The 15,701-nt window shown below is 41.3% G+C and overlaps 1 protein-coding gene across 13 annotated transcripts in view; it reads right to left on the bottom strand.

Annotated features, from left to right (window-relative positions):
- Positions 1-15,701, bottom strand: part of LOC116821320 (merlin-like) — a 30,948-nt gene that overhangs the window by 4,854 nt on the left and 10,393 nt on the right. For 10 of the 13 annotated variants that reach the window (XM_075073943.1, XM_075073942.1, XM_075073940.1 and 7 more), the window contains 11 exons: positions 10,523-10,606; positions 9,469-9,537; positions 9,127-9,209; positions 8,086-8,161; positions 7,408-7,545; positions 5,617-5,691; positions 4,476-4,589; positions 3,875-3,997; positions 2,713-2,930; positions 1,437-1,539; positions 206-333 (listed from right to left, as the gene is read on the bottom strand). In XM_075073943.1, the coding sequence (XP_074930044.1) occupies positions 206-333; positions 1,437-1,539; positions 2,713-2,930; positions 3,875-3,997; positions 4,476-4,589; positions 5,617-5,691; positions 7,408-7,545; positions 8,086-8,161; positions 9,127-9,209; positions 9,469-9,537; positions 10,523-10,606 (1,211 nt within the window). Of the gene's footprint in view, positions 1-205; positions 334-1,436; positions 1,540-2,712; positions 2,931-3,874; positions 3,998-4,475; positions 4,590-5,616; positions 5,692-6,979; positions 7,098-7,407; positions 7,546-8,085; positions 8,162-9,126; positions 9,210-9,468; positions 9,538-10,522; positions 10,607-15,701 lie in introns of those variants that run through there. The other 3 variants (XR_004372878.2, XR_004372877.2, XM_032774417.2) reach the window with 3 other exon arrangements.

Below are 15,701 nucleotides of genomic sequence, written 5' to 3' on the forward strand. Positions count from 1 at the left end.
AAGAAAACATCTTTTCTCCTTCTAAAAAGCTAATGAGTTACAGAGGTGATGCTATTACTTCTGTAGAAGGCAAACATCCATATGTATCGTGGGGAACAATCCTGCATTGGTAGGAAGATACATCAGGAGACATGGGTATTTTCCACCTCTAGTTTCTCAGGTTAAGACTCCCTCGTTTATTTACATCTTAGGAGTGTTCCAGTACCTCTCTCTTTCTATCTCAAAGGACAGTCTCTTCAGATCTACATCTTTTAAATCCATCTTTACAGATCCTTTGTCACAGATGACATCTCTGGTGTCAGCAGGTGAATGATGAGGATATCGGGCCACATGCTAAAAGATGCAAGGTAATCAAAAAGAGTTTGTTCCATTAACAATACAATTAGAACATTTGTTTTTAATTTCAAGTATATTCCTAGCTTCTACAAGCGTCTCACATGCTGTCTCCAAAATTGATATCTTCCCATTGATTGTAAAGATGGCTGTAGGCATTTGTATCCCTTTCCTCCCTGGCTGGCTGGCCCTAAACAAATCTTTTTGAAATAAAATGTTAGCCTTCAATGAAATACATTACAATGCATACAGACTGTGTGCCAATGAGAGAGAAGCATCATGGCTAGAATGTTTCCCCATCTAATTTTTAAACTTTGTGGATATCACAGAGAGTGCAGCATGTGCATAGATTGGCTTCCCCATAAGCAGGATTAGTGGCACTTGCTCCTGGCATCTCAGGTCACAGTGGCAAATACTGCTTCTGTGCAAGCCCACAGCTTTACTTTAAACACAGACTGGGAGGAATAAACTTTCATCTTATCCTGTTACACTCACAAAAATAAAAGCTAAAGTACTGAAGAGTCTGGCACTTTTGAAAACGAGACTCAGACGCTTTTAAAAATTTTATCTTAAGTTGCTTGCCCTAGTTCACATAGTGACTCAGTGGCAAAGAATGGAATAGAACCTGACTGTCCCAATCCTCTGTTTTGACAATACAGATTCCCTCTTTTGTTATACTGGAGCATACAAAAGAAGTTTGAAGCCGCAGACAAGTTTTCATCCTCTAAGCTCCTTTTCTGAGCCCTTCCTAAAGTTCTCTCAATGTCACTTGGTTTCCGTATTTCATTTCTGTTAGTATGACATCCAGGTATCCTTAAATTGCAAACATCTCTGGGTACTGTGTATGCTACGTGATTAACAGCGATGGAGATAGATAAGATATTCCTTAAATTGTCATGACGTTAAAATTGTGAAGTCCAAAGACTGCAAAGTACCAAGAGGTTATAAATACATCAGCTTGGTAACAAAGTGTCTTGAGCAAGCTTCATGGAGAATGTGTATTTACTTGTTAGTTACATTGTATCTACATTTAAATGATGATTGGTTATTTGTCTACTCTCCAATAAAGTGTTGCCCACCAGAACATAAACTGGGTAACTTACAAGAAAATTAAGCTTAGTTACATCCAGAAGTTTCTGCTTTGCTTTTCGTTCAGCTTCCCTGGCTTCATGCAGATCCTGTTTTAGATGTTCAGCTTCTTTGGCTCTGTCAGACAAACATACTGTGACTGTTAGGTGGTAGATTTCAAGCATGTGGCAACACACCAAATTCATACCCCTAGCTTGTTTCCTGAGAGACATCTTTTAGGCTCTGCAATAGTCTCCACAGGTGAAAGCCTGATTGCACAGGACATTGAAAACTGGACAAAGCACAAGAAGAGGTGATTGCAGGAAGAGTCCTGCATTAGCTGGCTGATTTAATAGATCTTTTTAATCTCTAATTCCTATGGGCCCAGTTCTGCACCCATTGTCTTGTAATGTCTGGGCCTTCAACCATTATCTGGCATCAAAGATCCTCTCTGGGATGCTGGTTTGAAAAGTAAGTGCTCCCTGTTTTGGGAAAATGTTGTTTAACACCATGTCAGCATAAGTGAAGTGCCCTCAGGTAACAGGGTGATAAGTACTTTACCAATACCTGTACCACTATACAACATGAGGCATGCCCTGTATTTTAGGACAGCACTGAGCCCTAGGATTCTATACATGTGCGAACAATAGACTATACATAATCTACAACAGTGTCTATATTAAGTTCACTACACTGGGCTAGGAACCCCATAATAGAATCCTGCAAACCGCTTATAAGTTTAAATTCCTCTAATTAGCATGATTCTAGCGTTCACTGGGCTTTACATTTAAGTTTAGACTCTCCATTAGTAGCCCTCAGTCTTTCAGAGCAGCAAAGAATCCTGTGGCACCTTATAGACTAACAGACGTTTTGGAGCATGAGCTTTCGTGGGTGAATACCCACTTCGTCGGATGTATGTATCGTCGGATGTATTCACCCACGAAAGCTCATGCTCCAAAACGTCTGTTAGTCTATAAGGTGCAGCAGGATTCTTTGCTGCTTTTACAGATCCAGACTAACACAGCTACCCCTCTGATACTTGACCTCAGTCTTTCGAAAACACTAAGGAGTTGCGCACAGTCAGTCACAGTTAAAACTCTATAGCTGAAGATGCAATTTTTGCTCAACAATTTCTGGCAGTAATTTCAAATTCACTGATACAAGGTGGGAATGAACAAGATCCACAAAGCTGTGAAGTGTCACCTGGGAAATTCCTCCTTCCACACGTAAACTCCAGGAAGATAGTCACACAGTATCCACAAGTGCCACAGCTGACAGATGCCACCCACCAGACCCTCAAGCAAATCTAACCTTCGATCTGACTCTTTCACTAGTTTTACTGCAATCAGCTCTGTCTCCCGCATCTTCTGCTCCATCAGACGCTTCTCCTCCTTGGTTTTCAGTGCTGTGATCTCCAACCTCTGCCGTTCTTGCTCAGCTTCTGCAGCATTCTGGGCCAGCAGTTTGGCCTCTTCTTCTGCAATCTGAGCTTTCTCCGCCAGCAGCTCTGCTGTTTCCTGGGACCGCAGCTAGAAAGAGACAGGATTTATCTTAACTACTATGATGCAACATTTAGAAAGGAAAAATAGCTAGTCAGCTTAGAAGCAAGAGGTCTTTCCCCAGCAGATCATAATAATGTTTACCCTTAATATACCATGGATCATTATATTCATCCTTAGCCCTCTTTACTGAGGGCCTAAAGCCAAGTAAACATTTCCAGGATGTCTCGTCTCCTCTGCTCCAGTATTCTTGCCTTCCTCTTTCCCTCACTCCTTCCACCACATAAGCTCTCTCCTCCTTTACTCAGCGGTGGACTAAGACATCTCTGAAATGGGCAGAACCTAGTGAACTCTGCCTGCCTCCTTTCAGCTACCAGTCCCACCTGCTACTGGCTTCATACAGACTTCTCCAGTTTCAGTTCCTGATGCAGCCTGCTTTCCTCTGGTTCCTGGCCTGAACAAGGTGTTCGCAGAAAAATCAGGGGGAAGTGGGTGGTTCCCAGCAAATGGAGATGGGGGACAGCCTGGTTCCCTGCAAGAGTACAAGCATGCCCTGCCTCCCAGAAAATCTCCCTCCTTTCCTTAACAATAACCCTCAGGGCACATCTACACTGCAATAAGACCTGTGGCATTGTCATGGCTGGCCCAGGTCATCCAACTCAGGCTGCAGAGCTAAAAATTTCAGTGTCAACTTTCGAACTTGGGCTGGAACCCAGGGTCTGAGACCCCACGAGGCCAGAGGGTCTCAGAGCCTGGGTTCCAGCCCAAACAGCTACACTGCAATTTTTAGGCCTGCAGCCTGAGCCCTGTGAGCCGGAGTCAATTGACCTGGGCTCTGAGACTCAGTCCCATAGGTTTTTTATTGCAGTATCGACATTCCCTCAGTGTCCTAGCTGACGCCACAGGAAAAGGAGCTAATAAATCTTGATGTCACCCAAGGCCAGATGACATTCACAGACTTCTGCAATGCTCACCAGTGCCTCGTTGGCTTGCCTGGCTTCATCTTCCATCTGGAAGAGACGCCTTTCCAGCTCTTCTTTGGCATGCTCTGCTTCTTCTCTGAGCTGCTTCTCCCTGGCCAGCCTTTGAGTCTCCATCTGGAAAGATAATGAGTGATGCTCACGGACTGGGACTGCAGAGCAAACTGGGTAATTATTTCTAGAGAACTGAAAGCTGTCCGGCTGCTGCACGGCTATCTGCCACTATTAGGGCATCTTGCAAATTGCCAGGGCAGCTCATTTGTATTGAATCCGACAGCTGGTGAGCCTGGTTATCTACAAGTGCTGTCAATATGGAGCACTTGTGTCACTCCTCCCTTTGTACTACACCTGCACCTGAGCATCCCTCTATCACAGATACCACCCATACACAACACACATGTATCCTCTGACATTTCACACCTCCCACAGCTGCTCATATTCTCAATCCCTCTACGTGCTCCACAGACACCACTGAGAGTGCACACACACACATTCATCCTCTGCTCATGATATGAACAAGTAGGGTGAAGAATAATGTAGGTGTAGTGAATGGAATAATAAATACTTTCAGCAACAAGGAGCAGAAGGAACCTACTTTTTTTCTAGCCTTTTCCTCCCTGGCCTGAGCTTTCATTTGCTGGATCTCAATGGAGTCCACTTTTCTCCTTCTCATGAACAAGTCATGGTTTCCAATGCACAACTGTAAAATCTGCAAAAAGCAAAGCAATTGCAACACAAGTGAGTTGCAGTGAGCTGGGTGAAGAGCACCACAAAGGAATGCAAATATCTCCTACTTTGGGGTGAACTTCAGAGTCATCAGGAGCTAGCAATTCCTCCCCCTCCAATAAAAGTGATGATTAGATTTGCAGGTTTTTAGCCTAGCAAGTCAAGGTAAGGAACATCTTTAGTCAGCAAATACATGATTTGGACAGGTTCAGAGCAGGCTGAAAGTCTCTTTCCTTATTCAGTCACCTTCTCTGGCACCAATTTCTCCTCCAGTTCTGCTGGTGTAAGAGAGGTAAATGGAACTAGTTGGGTGGGGACATATGAGGGAGAAGAGCAGTAGTGGCATGGCTGGTCATCTGCAGAAGACCTTCCACAGGTGCATAATAAGATGAGGGCTCTGCAGGTTGAGAAAGGATATGGTTAGCTAGGGAGAGGACTGAGCCAGTGTCTTCCCCCATCAGTCCTGTAGGGATATTTCAGTGAAAGATAATGCCAACCCAGTCAGCAGTATCATATGTTGCCTCCCTTTCCTTGTTGTTCCTTGAGGAAATGAGAACCCACAGACGCATCGCTCCTGAGGAAGCAAAGGGGGCATCATGTCTTCTCACAGTGCCCTAGCCTTAGATCTGCAGCATTTCCCTGTGGCTCTCTGGTCTTGTACACAGTTGGTGAGTTTCCTCCCGTGCCCATCTAAAAAAGGGGGCAAACTCACCCATAAACAGAATAATTGAGAGGAAAAAGCAAGTGTTCAAACAGACAAAGTTTCCTGCTCCCAGGGTGGGTTCTCTCACGTAGGGCACAATATGGTACACCGGTTTCGCTCATTAATTTTTACTAAAACACTGCAACACTAATTTTTATTATGGCTTCAGGCCTCTTAAGTACCAATACTCATGACACACATGACCATGGCGGTATTCAGAGAATAAGATTTCTCATTCTGATATCAATCAATGCAACTGAGATTGTTACTACATTCAGATTTTTTAAAAGAGCAGCAGCCCACTTACCAGTTTGTTCACTTTGAGCTGCGAGGAAAAGAATTTGAAAACTTCTGCTTTTTTATCAAGAGGTTTAATAGTGAGCTGGGGGAAAAAAAGGAAGCAGAAAAGTCTGGATCAATAAAAAGTTGAAACTACTGAATACTATTTCTACAGCAAACAATAATGAATCCACACCTACGTGAAAGTATTATCCCCAGCACAGAGGGGAAACTGAGACAAGATGTTAATGATTGCTCGAGACCCCAGAGAATCAGAGCCAGGGTTGGGATTAGATGACAAGAGTTCTTGGTTTCCAGTCCTGCAATCAGATTGCTAGGGGATTTTAGAAGTTGAAGCTGCCAGCAATGGGGCCAGTTAGTGCCAGCGGCTTTGTGATGAACTGGATTGAGGCCATCAAATTCAGTGATCATCATTATAATGAACTGGATTAAGGCCATCAAATTCAATGGTCATCATTATAAGGAAGTTATTATTAATCTCTAGAAGTTGTCTTCTAACAAATGTAATACTCCAAGCCCGCACTTGTGAAGTATCCAACACCACTCTGGTTATAAAACAAACAAACAGGAAATACACAACAAAAGGCCTGAAGGATAAAAACTGGACATCAGGACCCACTCATGGAACTCTTCCTTATTCAGAGTCCATCTCCCAAATTGTTTTCTGAGGAGTAAGTGAAAAAGGGCTATATTGCAGAGTGTTTCACTTCCTATGTTGAATTCAACTCAACAGTACCATAAAAGCAGCTCCCTTCTTTTAGATCCTGGCCTTTGCTGTGACTCATGAATTAGCACTCTATTCCGATCCACTCATTTGCATTTTGTTGCATAATCTCAGTGCCTGTCATCTGATTTCAGATACGGTTTCACTGAGATTATAAATAAAACTTGTTATAGCTCATTTGACTCTGTGGGTAACAGTCATTCAAACATCTTGCCCAAAGCGAGGCTGTGTTTGAATAGTAGAAGATAATGAATGTTTTAATACGTGCACACCTCTGACTTTGGATTTACACCAGAGCAGAATTTGGACCCCAATTTGAAAGGACTCATTGAAAAGAAAGGGACAGACTATGCTCCGCTTTTATTGTTAATTCCTGGGGATTCCAGTGCTGATGTTTTCTCCTGATCAGTCTTCTAGTTAACAATATTTCAGGTATCTCTCACACCTTCCCCTCCACACGCCCCCTTCTTTGTATGGAGGATGATCTGTAATCTCTTTAAATCCAACTGAACTCTTATAAAATGTGCTGGATTTATAGCTCTGGAGACGGAAGTTTTCTGCTTATCCACAGAACAGATAGAGTGTAGGTAGAAAATGCAAAGGCCTCCCTACATGCCCTCTCTTGCCATAGTGCCTCCATCCTGACCTGGAGGAACCAGCTCTGTAAATGAAGATAGAGTTCAGTTTTCATGGATCATTCAATCCTAGGCTTCTCCACAGGGGCAACTGGAGCCAATCATGGTGGCTTTTGTAGGCCTTATCTTCTGGAAAATGAACACAAACCACCACACTTTTTTCACAGGTCAAAGAGACATCAGATTGCAATGAGGTGCTCAGTTTTCAGGTAGGGCTGAGCACTCATAGCTCCCCTTGAAACCAATGGGTGCTACAGGTACTCAGCACCTCTGGGAGGGAAAAAAAAATTCAGGCCTATATTTCTGAGTTTTGTTACAAATCCCCCATCCTCATTTTTTTTCAGTTGTTCAGACAGACAGACTGCTTCCAATCTATTACAAGAATCCCTGTGTGCGCACACACGACTGCAAAGAGAGTAATAGGTTAGACCCATCCTACCTCTTTCTCACTATAGGAAATGTTTCTGATACCACTCCATTCAAAAGACTTATTTGGAGAAAACCTGTTATTTATGCTGTAGACGTGAATACCTTTAGCATCAACTCCAAGTAGGAGATCTGTGTCGCTCTTATTTTGCTGCAAAGGAATACAATAAATTATGATCAACACCATTTCTAGTGGCATGTACAACCACACTCCAGCAACTTGTTTATTCTAAGCAATTTATTTGTATATTTTAGAGGCTAGTGTCTCCACCATATAAAAGAGGTTTATTACTCTGCTGCCACCAGTAGCTAACAGGCCTGGTCCTTTAGCTTAGCCAGTAGAAGCCCATAGTTTTAGATCCAGAGATCCCAGGCTCAGTCACCATAGGTGACCTCACTGAGGTGTCATCACATGCTGATATCAAAGACCTTTTACAGACATTAAATAATTAAGCCTAATAGTTCTATTCACAGGAACTTCTTGTATTCATTTTGCAGACTAGGAAGCTGAGAGAATACTGTGTCTGTGGCCACATGGCCAGTCAGTGGCAGAGGTGGAAATAGAACCTATGAATCCTAGTTCTAAGTCCCCTCCTCCAAGTATCAGAAAACACTGCCCCTAACTGGGCTGAAGATTTAGAATCAGTGAATCTATAGTAAATAAAAATATAGCTTAATATGATACACTTACAGCAATAGGAAAGTAATTGACACCATACATCTCCAAGTCCTGAGCAATTTTCAAATAGTTCATCTTTGCTTCATCCCTAGAAAGCACAACAGTGATTACACTTAGAAATTCAAGTAAATTCCAACTAATTTTCCTCTTCTCTAATTTTCCATTACTATTTTGAAGAGAGCAATCCTAACCAGGTGATTGGGTCTTTTGCTCCTTTGACATTTGGTTTACTTGCGCTTAAGTTTTGCTGTACAGCTTTTAAGATCTACACTGTTAAGTGCATGATCTATTGCTGACAGCTTAACCAGTGCAGTCTACTCCAGATGAACAGAGTAAAGCTTTACCAACCTTGTTTGAGTCACATATAGTATAACCTTTACCCATTACTGGTAACTGACTCCGATCTCATCTCTGCTTGTCAGTTTTGCCTCTTCAAGATGTTAACAGATGCCACTGGCTACAGACCTACTCTAACATGGTCTTCCATGACATAGGAGTTTTCCCCTCAGGAAGTGGTTCAATGAGAAGTATTGCTGTAAGAGGCTCCAAACAATATTTTACACTGAAGTCCAAAAGACACACCAAAGCTGCCCTTTGATTAACAGAGAACGTCTTCAGCCACTCATCAACATCATTTCCCTTTCAAGGCAGGCAAAATAATAAATACCGAGGAGAGAATGTTAACGTGCATCTAGGGCAGCTAAATAAAGAACAAATTAATTAAAACAACTTGGGCTAGATCAACTCTGGACGCCTGGTATGGCATGCCTCTGAAACAGGGCCTCAACCCCTCCATTGGCTTCAATGCAAGTTGAAGGCACTAAGTCTATCTCAGTTACTCAGCATCTGGCATGGGCAGGATCTTAGTACTAAAATATTGTATTTTTCCATTCGATAATAAATATTCCTATTAGGAATACAATCTTGATATACCAACATAATGGGGGTCAGATAGCCAACTGCTGACTGATACCTGTAAAACCCAACTGAAGTCAAGTGGGTTGTACTGATGTAATGGATATGTCTATGATCTCCCAAGAAATGTTACGGTACCTGGCAATACCCCTGTGCTCTGCATACCAAGCCGATATCTTTTCTTCCCACATGTCTGCTGTCATCTGATACTGCCTGAGGACCTACAGAGAAGGGAAGGAGTTGGTTTTCTTTTGAACATATGAAGACGTGTGCTGCCAGTGGTGTTGACCACCTCCCACTCCCAAACAACTCAGTGTATAAGTGTCAACAAAGTTCACAGCTGGGACTTCTTGTCAAGTTCAGAGCAAACACACACACACACACACACAGTGAATTCCTGGGGTTAGAGCCAGCCCCAGGAAAAGATTTGCTTCTTCATGCAGCTAAAAATATTCATGTTCAGGCCTGGGAAATACTTACTCTTTTGGGTAACAGCTCTTCTTGGGCAAGAAAGCCTGGCTCATGAAAATTCGGGTCATAGTCACCATACTGTCACAGGAGAAGACAACAGACTTGGTTAAATACCTGCAGGATGCTGGAGAATTTGGTAGCTGGACAACTTTTGTCTAGAATGACTGCCTGAAGGGGGAAGTACAGCCCAAGTAAATGGGCTTTGTGCAGGGATCCACTAGATGAGTTTGGAGTATGGAATTTGTCATTAAGTCTGTGGCCAACGCATATGGCTTCAACAAGCCACCGTTCTAGCCTATGGACTGAAATACTAGGCACAGTCCCTCCACAGCCCCTTGCAGAAGTTCCAGTCTGTAAATCCATGTAACTACAGATCCAGTGACTCCTTCCCTGTCCCACCCTCCCACATCCTCCTTCGCCTCAGCTGATTCACAGCCAACAAAGAGCCCACTTCTGCTGCATTCTGGGGATGTGGTGGTTTTGCTGGCTCAGCTATTCCTCCTGTACACATACCCACGCATGGTTACTGCAGTCAGCAGTGCAGAGGGCTTGGTGCTGACCTTCTGCCATGGGGCAATTTTGACCCCTGTGAGCATATGGTGACTTCTGATACTTAAAGATGCTGAATGTCCTCAGTTCCCATTGATTTCAGTAGGAACTGAGGGCACCAGCCACCTGCAGGATCCATGGACATCTTTTAAAGAGCCAGGAATAATTTTACTTTTTAATATAAGCTTATACCAAAGTGTTATATACAGATGTTCAGGATCAAGATATTCACATGCTTGCACTCTGCCTCTTAGCACAATAGGACAATCCAGAGAACAGGATCTAATTTTAGTCCTCTAACTTGTTAAAAGCATAACGTAAAATAGCAATCAAGCCTCTCTCCCTAATTGCAAATAATTATATATAACACTCCTCTTTCTGCAATACCTCCATGTCCCCAGCTGACCTACTTTCTTCACAGCAGAGATTAACAGTATTGTACGTATTAGTTAAAACTGTATGATCATGTTTGATAAAAACTGAATAAAAAGAAAAGGCACTTTTGTGCACTAACCTTAGCCTGCACAGCATAAGAAGCCAATAAAACTGTAGCCTCTGGAGAGCAATAGATTTCTTCATCCAATATCTGTTTCTTAACCTAAAGATGGAAAAACAGTACCAAGTTATGAAAGATAATCCAAAAATCAGGACTTAAACTAAGCCTGAAGTGAATCAAACAAGTCCTCACTACAACCTGGCACCAGAAATTAACTGTTATGAGATAACAGCAGCAACAAACAATACACTTTAGAAACACAAGCTATTCAAAGTTAAGGTTAAATTTACAGGAAACCCAAACCTTTGAAAGTATGGAAATCACAGTTAAGATAGTTTGGCTATCCCCACAGAGATACCACCAGTCAGCGATCTACTCTGTCTTGCAGACGGTTGAAAAAGTGTACTACAGAACATGGATTTTATCATTTGTTTTATGCACACACATCCAATACTAAGTGAAATGATTTCTCACCATGCTAACTTGCACACTTTTCATCTAACTGCTCTAATCTTACGATCCAGGCATATGAGGCTTTTATAGAGAAACATACTAGCTTGGGGTCTAAAGACATGTGAATAGTTGGATGACATAAATCATAGATAGGGAGCACTCTCCGAAGATCAGGACCTTAATGAAGAGTGAGGAATGATTACCTTCCATATGCTATTTGTCTATTCAGGAATTTGGAAGATGTATGTACACGTTGCATATGGCCATAGACAAGGCCAGAAAGATGCTCAACCCACTGTATGATTAAGATTAAAGTATCCTAGTTTTTGAGATCAATGCTAAAATGTTTGAGATCAATGTTTTGGATGGCTAAAGTACCATATCATAGTGCATGTTTCTTATTTTCTCAGCACTTCATTACTGGCACAGAGTTAAGATCCTTTGGCTACTTTAACTGCGAATTTCCATCTGTCAAAGGTTTGGGTTCCTTGTGAGTTTCATCTTAACTCTGTCCTAGTTTTCTGAAATTTGAATTTTCTCTTAACTCAAATGTTATTGAAAGGTAATATGCATTCAAACCACTAATAAGTGCCTTTAGCCTTAATTTAACCTTTATCCAGTTTTTTTCTGTGTGAAAATAAAAATGTATGTCTACCTTACAGTAGATAATATTTTGCTCTTGTAAAGCACCTTTTATCATCTGAGAATTACTGATGCACAACATTTTCCTGGAAAACAAGTGTTCAACTAGAGATCAAGGGCCAAATTCTTATGTATACAAGGCCTGCTTTTTACCACTCCAGCACAGCACAAACAGACCTCCATTTCCACACCCCTCTATACTGGCAGAGTGATGTAAAGCTCCCTGAATGTAAATGAAAATTATTTCTCAGAAGTAAGTGTTAAAACTGAAGAAACATTTTAACAGCAGGAAGAAAACCCAATGAAAATATAATACTGTTTGCTTGACATCACATATTTTTAAATTTTAAAATGGCGAGAGCAGGGGGTTTTTTTCCCATAAGGGTGAGAAAAATGTAAGGGAGAAGCTTTCATTACTGTGAATCTGGAATCGTCAGGTTTACTCATTATGCCACATTCGTATATGCAGAATGAATCACCACTCTCTCTCTCACCCATCTATTTGGCACTCAAGCATATGTATCCAGGACAGAAGCTATTACACATCATGCTTTTACCAATAAAAAAAGTGAGCCAGCTCCTCAGCTACTGTACATCAGCATAACAACTTAATTGTCTTCAGAAGAGCTACCTTGATTTGCTCCAGCTGGGAATCTGGCCCACTAGATCTAAAAAGGGATCTAGCAGGTAGCTTAGGCCAAAAGTTTAAATTTTGTTTTAAAACAGCCTTACAAAATGTAAAGTTAATAGAAATGTTCTCATATGTAAAAAAAAAAAAAAAAAAAAAAAAAAAAATGCTCAGTTAGTAGAGTTCTGCAGCACTTGAAGCTCAAACATTGCAACATTGGACTAGTGAAGGAGAACCACAATGTAAAACTGACTATTAAAATAGTGAAACTAACAAGTGTTTTAGTTGACCAGCACAGCAAAGTGCAGAAAGTTCAGGAGGAAAAAAAAAAACAAAACGCATAAATGGTGTTAAAAAAAAAAAAAAAAAAAAAAAAAAAGAAGTTAGAGATTTTAACATTCTTACCATTTTAATAATCTAAACTGATATTAGTAACACAGGTACTAATGTGAGGGGTTTTGTTTGTTTTAAATCTGATTTTAGCCCAATAATGTAAAGGAGAAATGCAGCATAACATTCACAAATTCACCCTCTCAAATGCAAATGAGTTTAACCTAGAAACAGAAACAAGTCTTGAGGAATGTATAGCCTTAAACACTTCCAAAATAGAAGGAAGGAATGACTGGAGGTAACTCAGTTATCTTTACAAATATATATTGGGATAGCAGATTCTGTGAATTGAAATGAAACATCAAGGAAGAATTTTTATGATAAAAACTTTATTCCTTTGGTGAGCACAATCTGTGAATTTGTGTCATAATGCAGGGAAACTCATTTCTAAGCTGCTCAAATGGAAAGAATGAAAAAGTTTTTCTTCCAAACTGGAAAATTGCAGCTTTCATATTCCATGTTACAAATTGTATCTTTCACAGTTGAAAATGTCCTTGGACAAACTCTACATACATGTCTTTGGGATTTTGAAATTAAATATTACAAACACGAATTGTTGTATGTCTTTAGGCAGCAGATAGTTGTTCTCTAATGGACAGAGAAAGTTATGGAGAGTTTTAGTCATGTAGTTTTATTCATACATATGGCAAAATGCTATTATGCCACATTAATATTTAGACATTTCAGTAGTCTATAAAGCTGAAATCTGTAGGCAAGCAGATGTCTGTACATGTTTTTCCTATTAGTATCCAGGTGCAATCTTAAATTCTTATTGCCAGGAAACTCTGCAAGTTCAAATCTGTTTTTTGCCATTTCTTTCTACTTTGGAATGAGAAGAATTACACTAATTGCGTATCTGAAAGTCAAAGCCAGTCAAGACAGGCTCAAGGGGAAAGAAAAAACCAAAAACATGAGGATTAAAAGAAAGGCCAGGAGTAGAGTTCTCATCCTGTCATCTCCTTCCTAAGTGACCCAAGAAACCAGTTGTCAAGTGGTTAAAAGAATCCAATGAAACAACAGGTCCTTGGAACAATGGCATTTGTCCAACTACATGATGAATTAATACTTGCCAGGAAACAAGTATACCTGCTGGGCTTCTATGTTTAATATAGACAATCATATTCCATGCCTCCAACCTCCTTTGCACAGACATCCAAGTTCCAAAAACAAGCAGAACTGCCCTGGTCCTGCTACAAAGAGGAAGACATCTGTCGAGAAGCAGATGGAGTAGTAGACACAACAGCACTCTACAGTGACTCTGTACACAATAGCAGAGAAGTTGGGCTGGGGCAGGCCAAGCAACTGCCAGTGGTTCTATGAATAATTGGCCAAAACCTCCATGCATGGTGTATAAGGAGGGCTATTCTAGCAGCTGTGGCCTGACAACATGGTTTCTCTGTTCCATGTTGGCGAAGGATTCGAGCTCACCCATCTCTATGTAGGTCACCAAGAAAAGCCTGTTAACTCAGCATGAGACACAAGAATTTGGCCCATAGTGCACAGCATTCAAAGGATTACCAGAACCTTAGAAGTCTCCAGGACAAGCATAATGGAAATGACCAACCCTGGCAATTCAATCAGTAAGGCAGCCCTGCAGAGCTACTAGCTCTTCTGTACCAGTAGCATTTATTTTAGGTTTTTAGCACCTTCCATCCAGAGATCTCACAGTGTTTAACTATTACTAATTAAGCCTCACAGCACCGGTGAAAAGGAGATAATCTCAATTTTAAAGAGAGGAAACGGAGGCACAGAGCTGTTAAGCAACCTGCCTGAGATCATTCAGGGTGTCAGGAGGAGAAAAGAACCCCTGAGTCCTGACTCAAGAATTCTGCTCTCACAACTACTGCATTATGCTTCTGAAAACAAAGAGCAACTCCAATTCTTTAGTAACAGATCCCCTCTTAACATTACTGAAGTGCTGGAAATTATTCTATTCTCTCCTGGCAAAACCACCATTTTACTTGCTAATGCAATCAACCCCACTGCAGGGTTTCACTATGAGTGGGGTCAATTATACTTCTCTGAGCAGTGGGATTCCATTAAATTCCCAGGGATGGGGAACAACTCCAATTGGCTGGCAGAAGTTAGGAGCATTCAAGGTGCCAGAGAACTTCTGAGTATCCCTGAAATGCTATCCAGAGAAACAAACATAGTATATTGGTGCTGTTGTACAGTGAACAGGGTATACTGTTTGCTTGATTTGAAGAGTTAGACCAGTCCTAACCTTGGCTTATCTGTAATAAGTTTGCAAGAGATTTAGGCCAAAAGTATGATGAGTCCAATTGATTTGTTTATATAAATTACATTTTTATCCCAATAAAATTTAAGAGTTTGCCAGACAGCCCAGATTTCCATGTTCAATTCTGTGCATTCAACATGACCCCTCGGTGTGATTGAACATTGAATCCATAAGGGATTCCTGGACTCTTATGCTGCTGTCCAAACAGGTTTTAAAAACATATTCGGGGCAGACTTTCTAGGTATGAAAACTGGTGGATACAATCAGAAGAATGAAGATCCATTCTCAGCCCAAGGGTAGAAATCCAAGAAGCAGAGCAAAAGAGACAGAAATAACAGGCGGCAGCAACAAGAACTACAGACACTGATTTGCTAAGCTAGTCTGATCTTGCCTTCAAACAATTGACAACCCCAGGGCCCAGAAGAAGATTTACAGATCAAAGAACTGTAGCGTCTTAAAAAAAAATTATGGAGCTGTTCATATTTCCTGGTTTTGCTGTGTTTCCTCCTTCTCACCCCAGCCATCAAGTAAAAAGCTTCTCCAAATCTCCCTGGGTCTGCTTGAAGGTTTTACACACAGACACATACACTCTCTCTCACCGTTGCTGAGATAAAAATAGGTAATTAACAATGATGAATGAACCCTGAAATACTCAGAGGTTATGTTCACATGGGATTAACACCCAGAACACTGACTGCTTGATTCACATTCTGGACTATAAGTCTCAGCAGCTGTAAATCCACCTGTAATAGGGACACAGCAACACAAGCCACCAGGAGACCCAGAGCTGGCGTAGCCCAAACAATGGGTAGGTCATCTAATAAGGTGACTGAGCCCACTGACCA

The sequence above is a fragment of the Chelonoidis abingdonii genome, chromosome 20 (genome assembly GCF_003597395.2).
Source record: "Chelonoidis abingdonii isolate Lonesome George chromosome 20, CheloAbing_2.0, whole genome shotgun sequence".
Lineage (NCBI taxonomy): Eukaryota > Metazoa > Chordata > Testudines > Testudinidae > Chelonoidis > Chelonoidis abingdonii.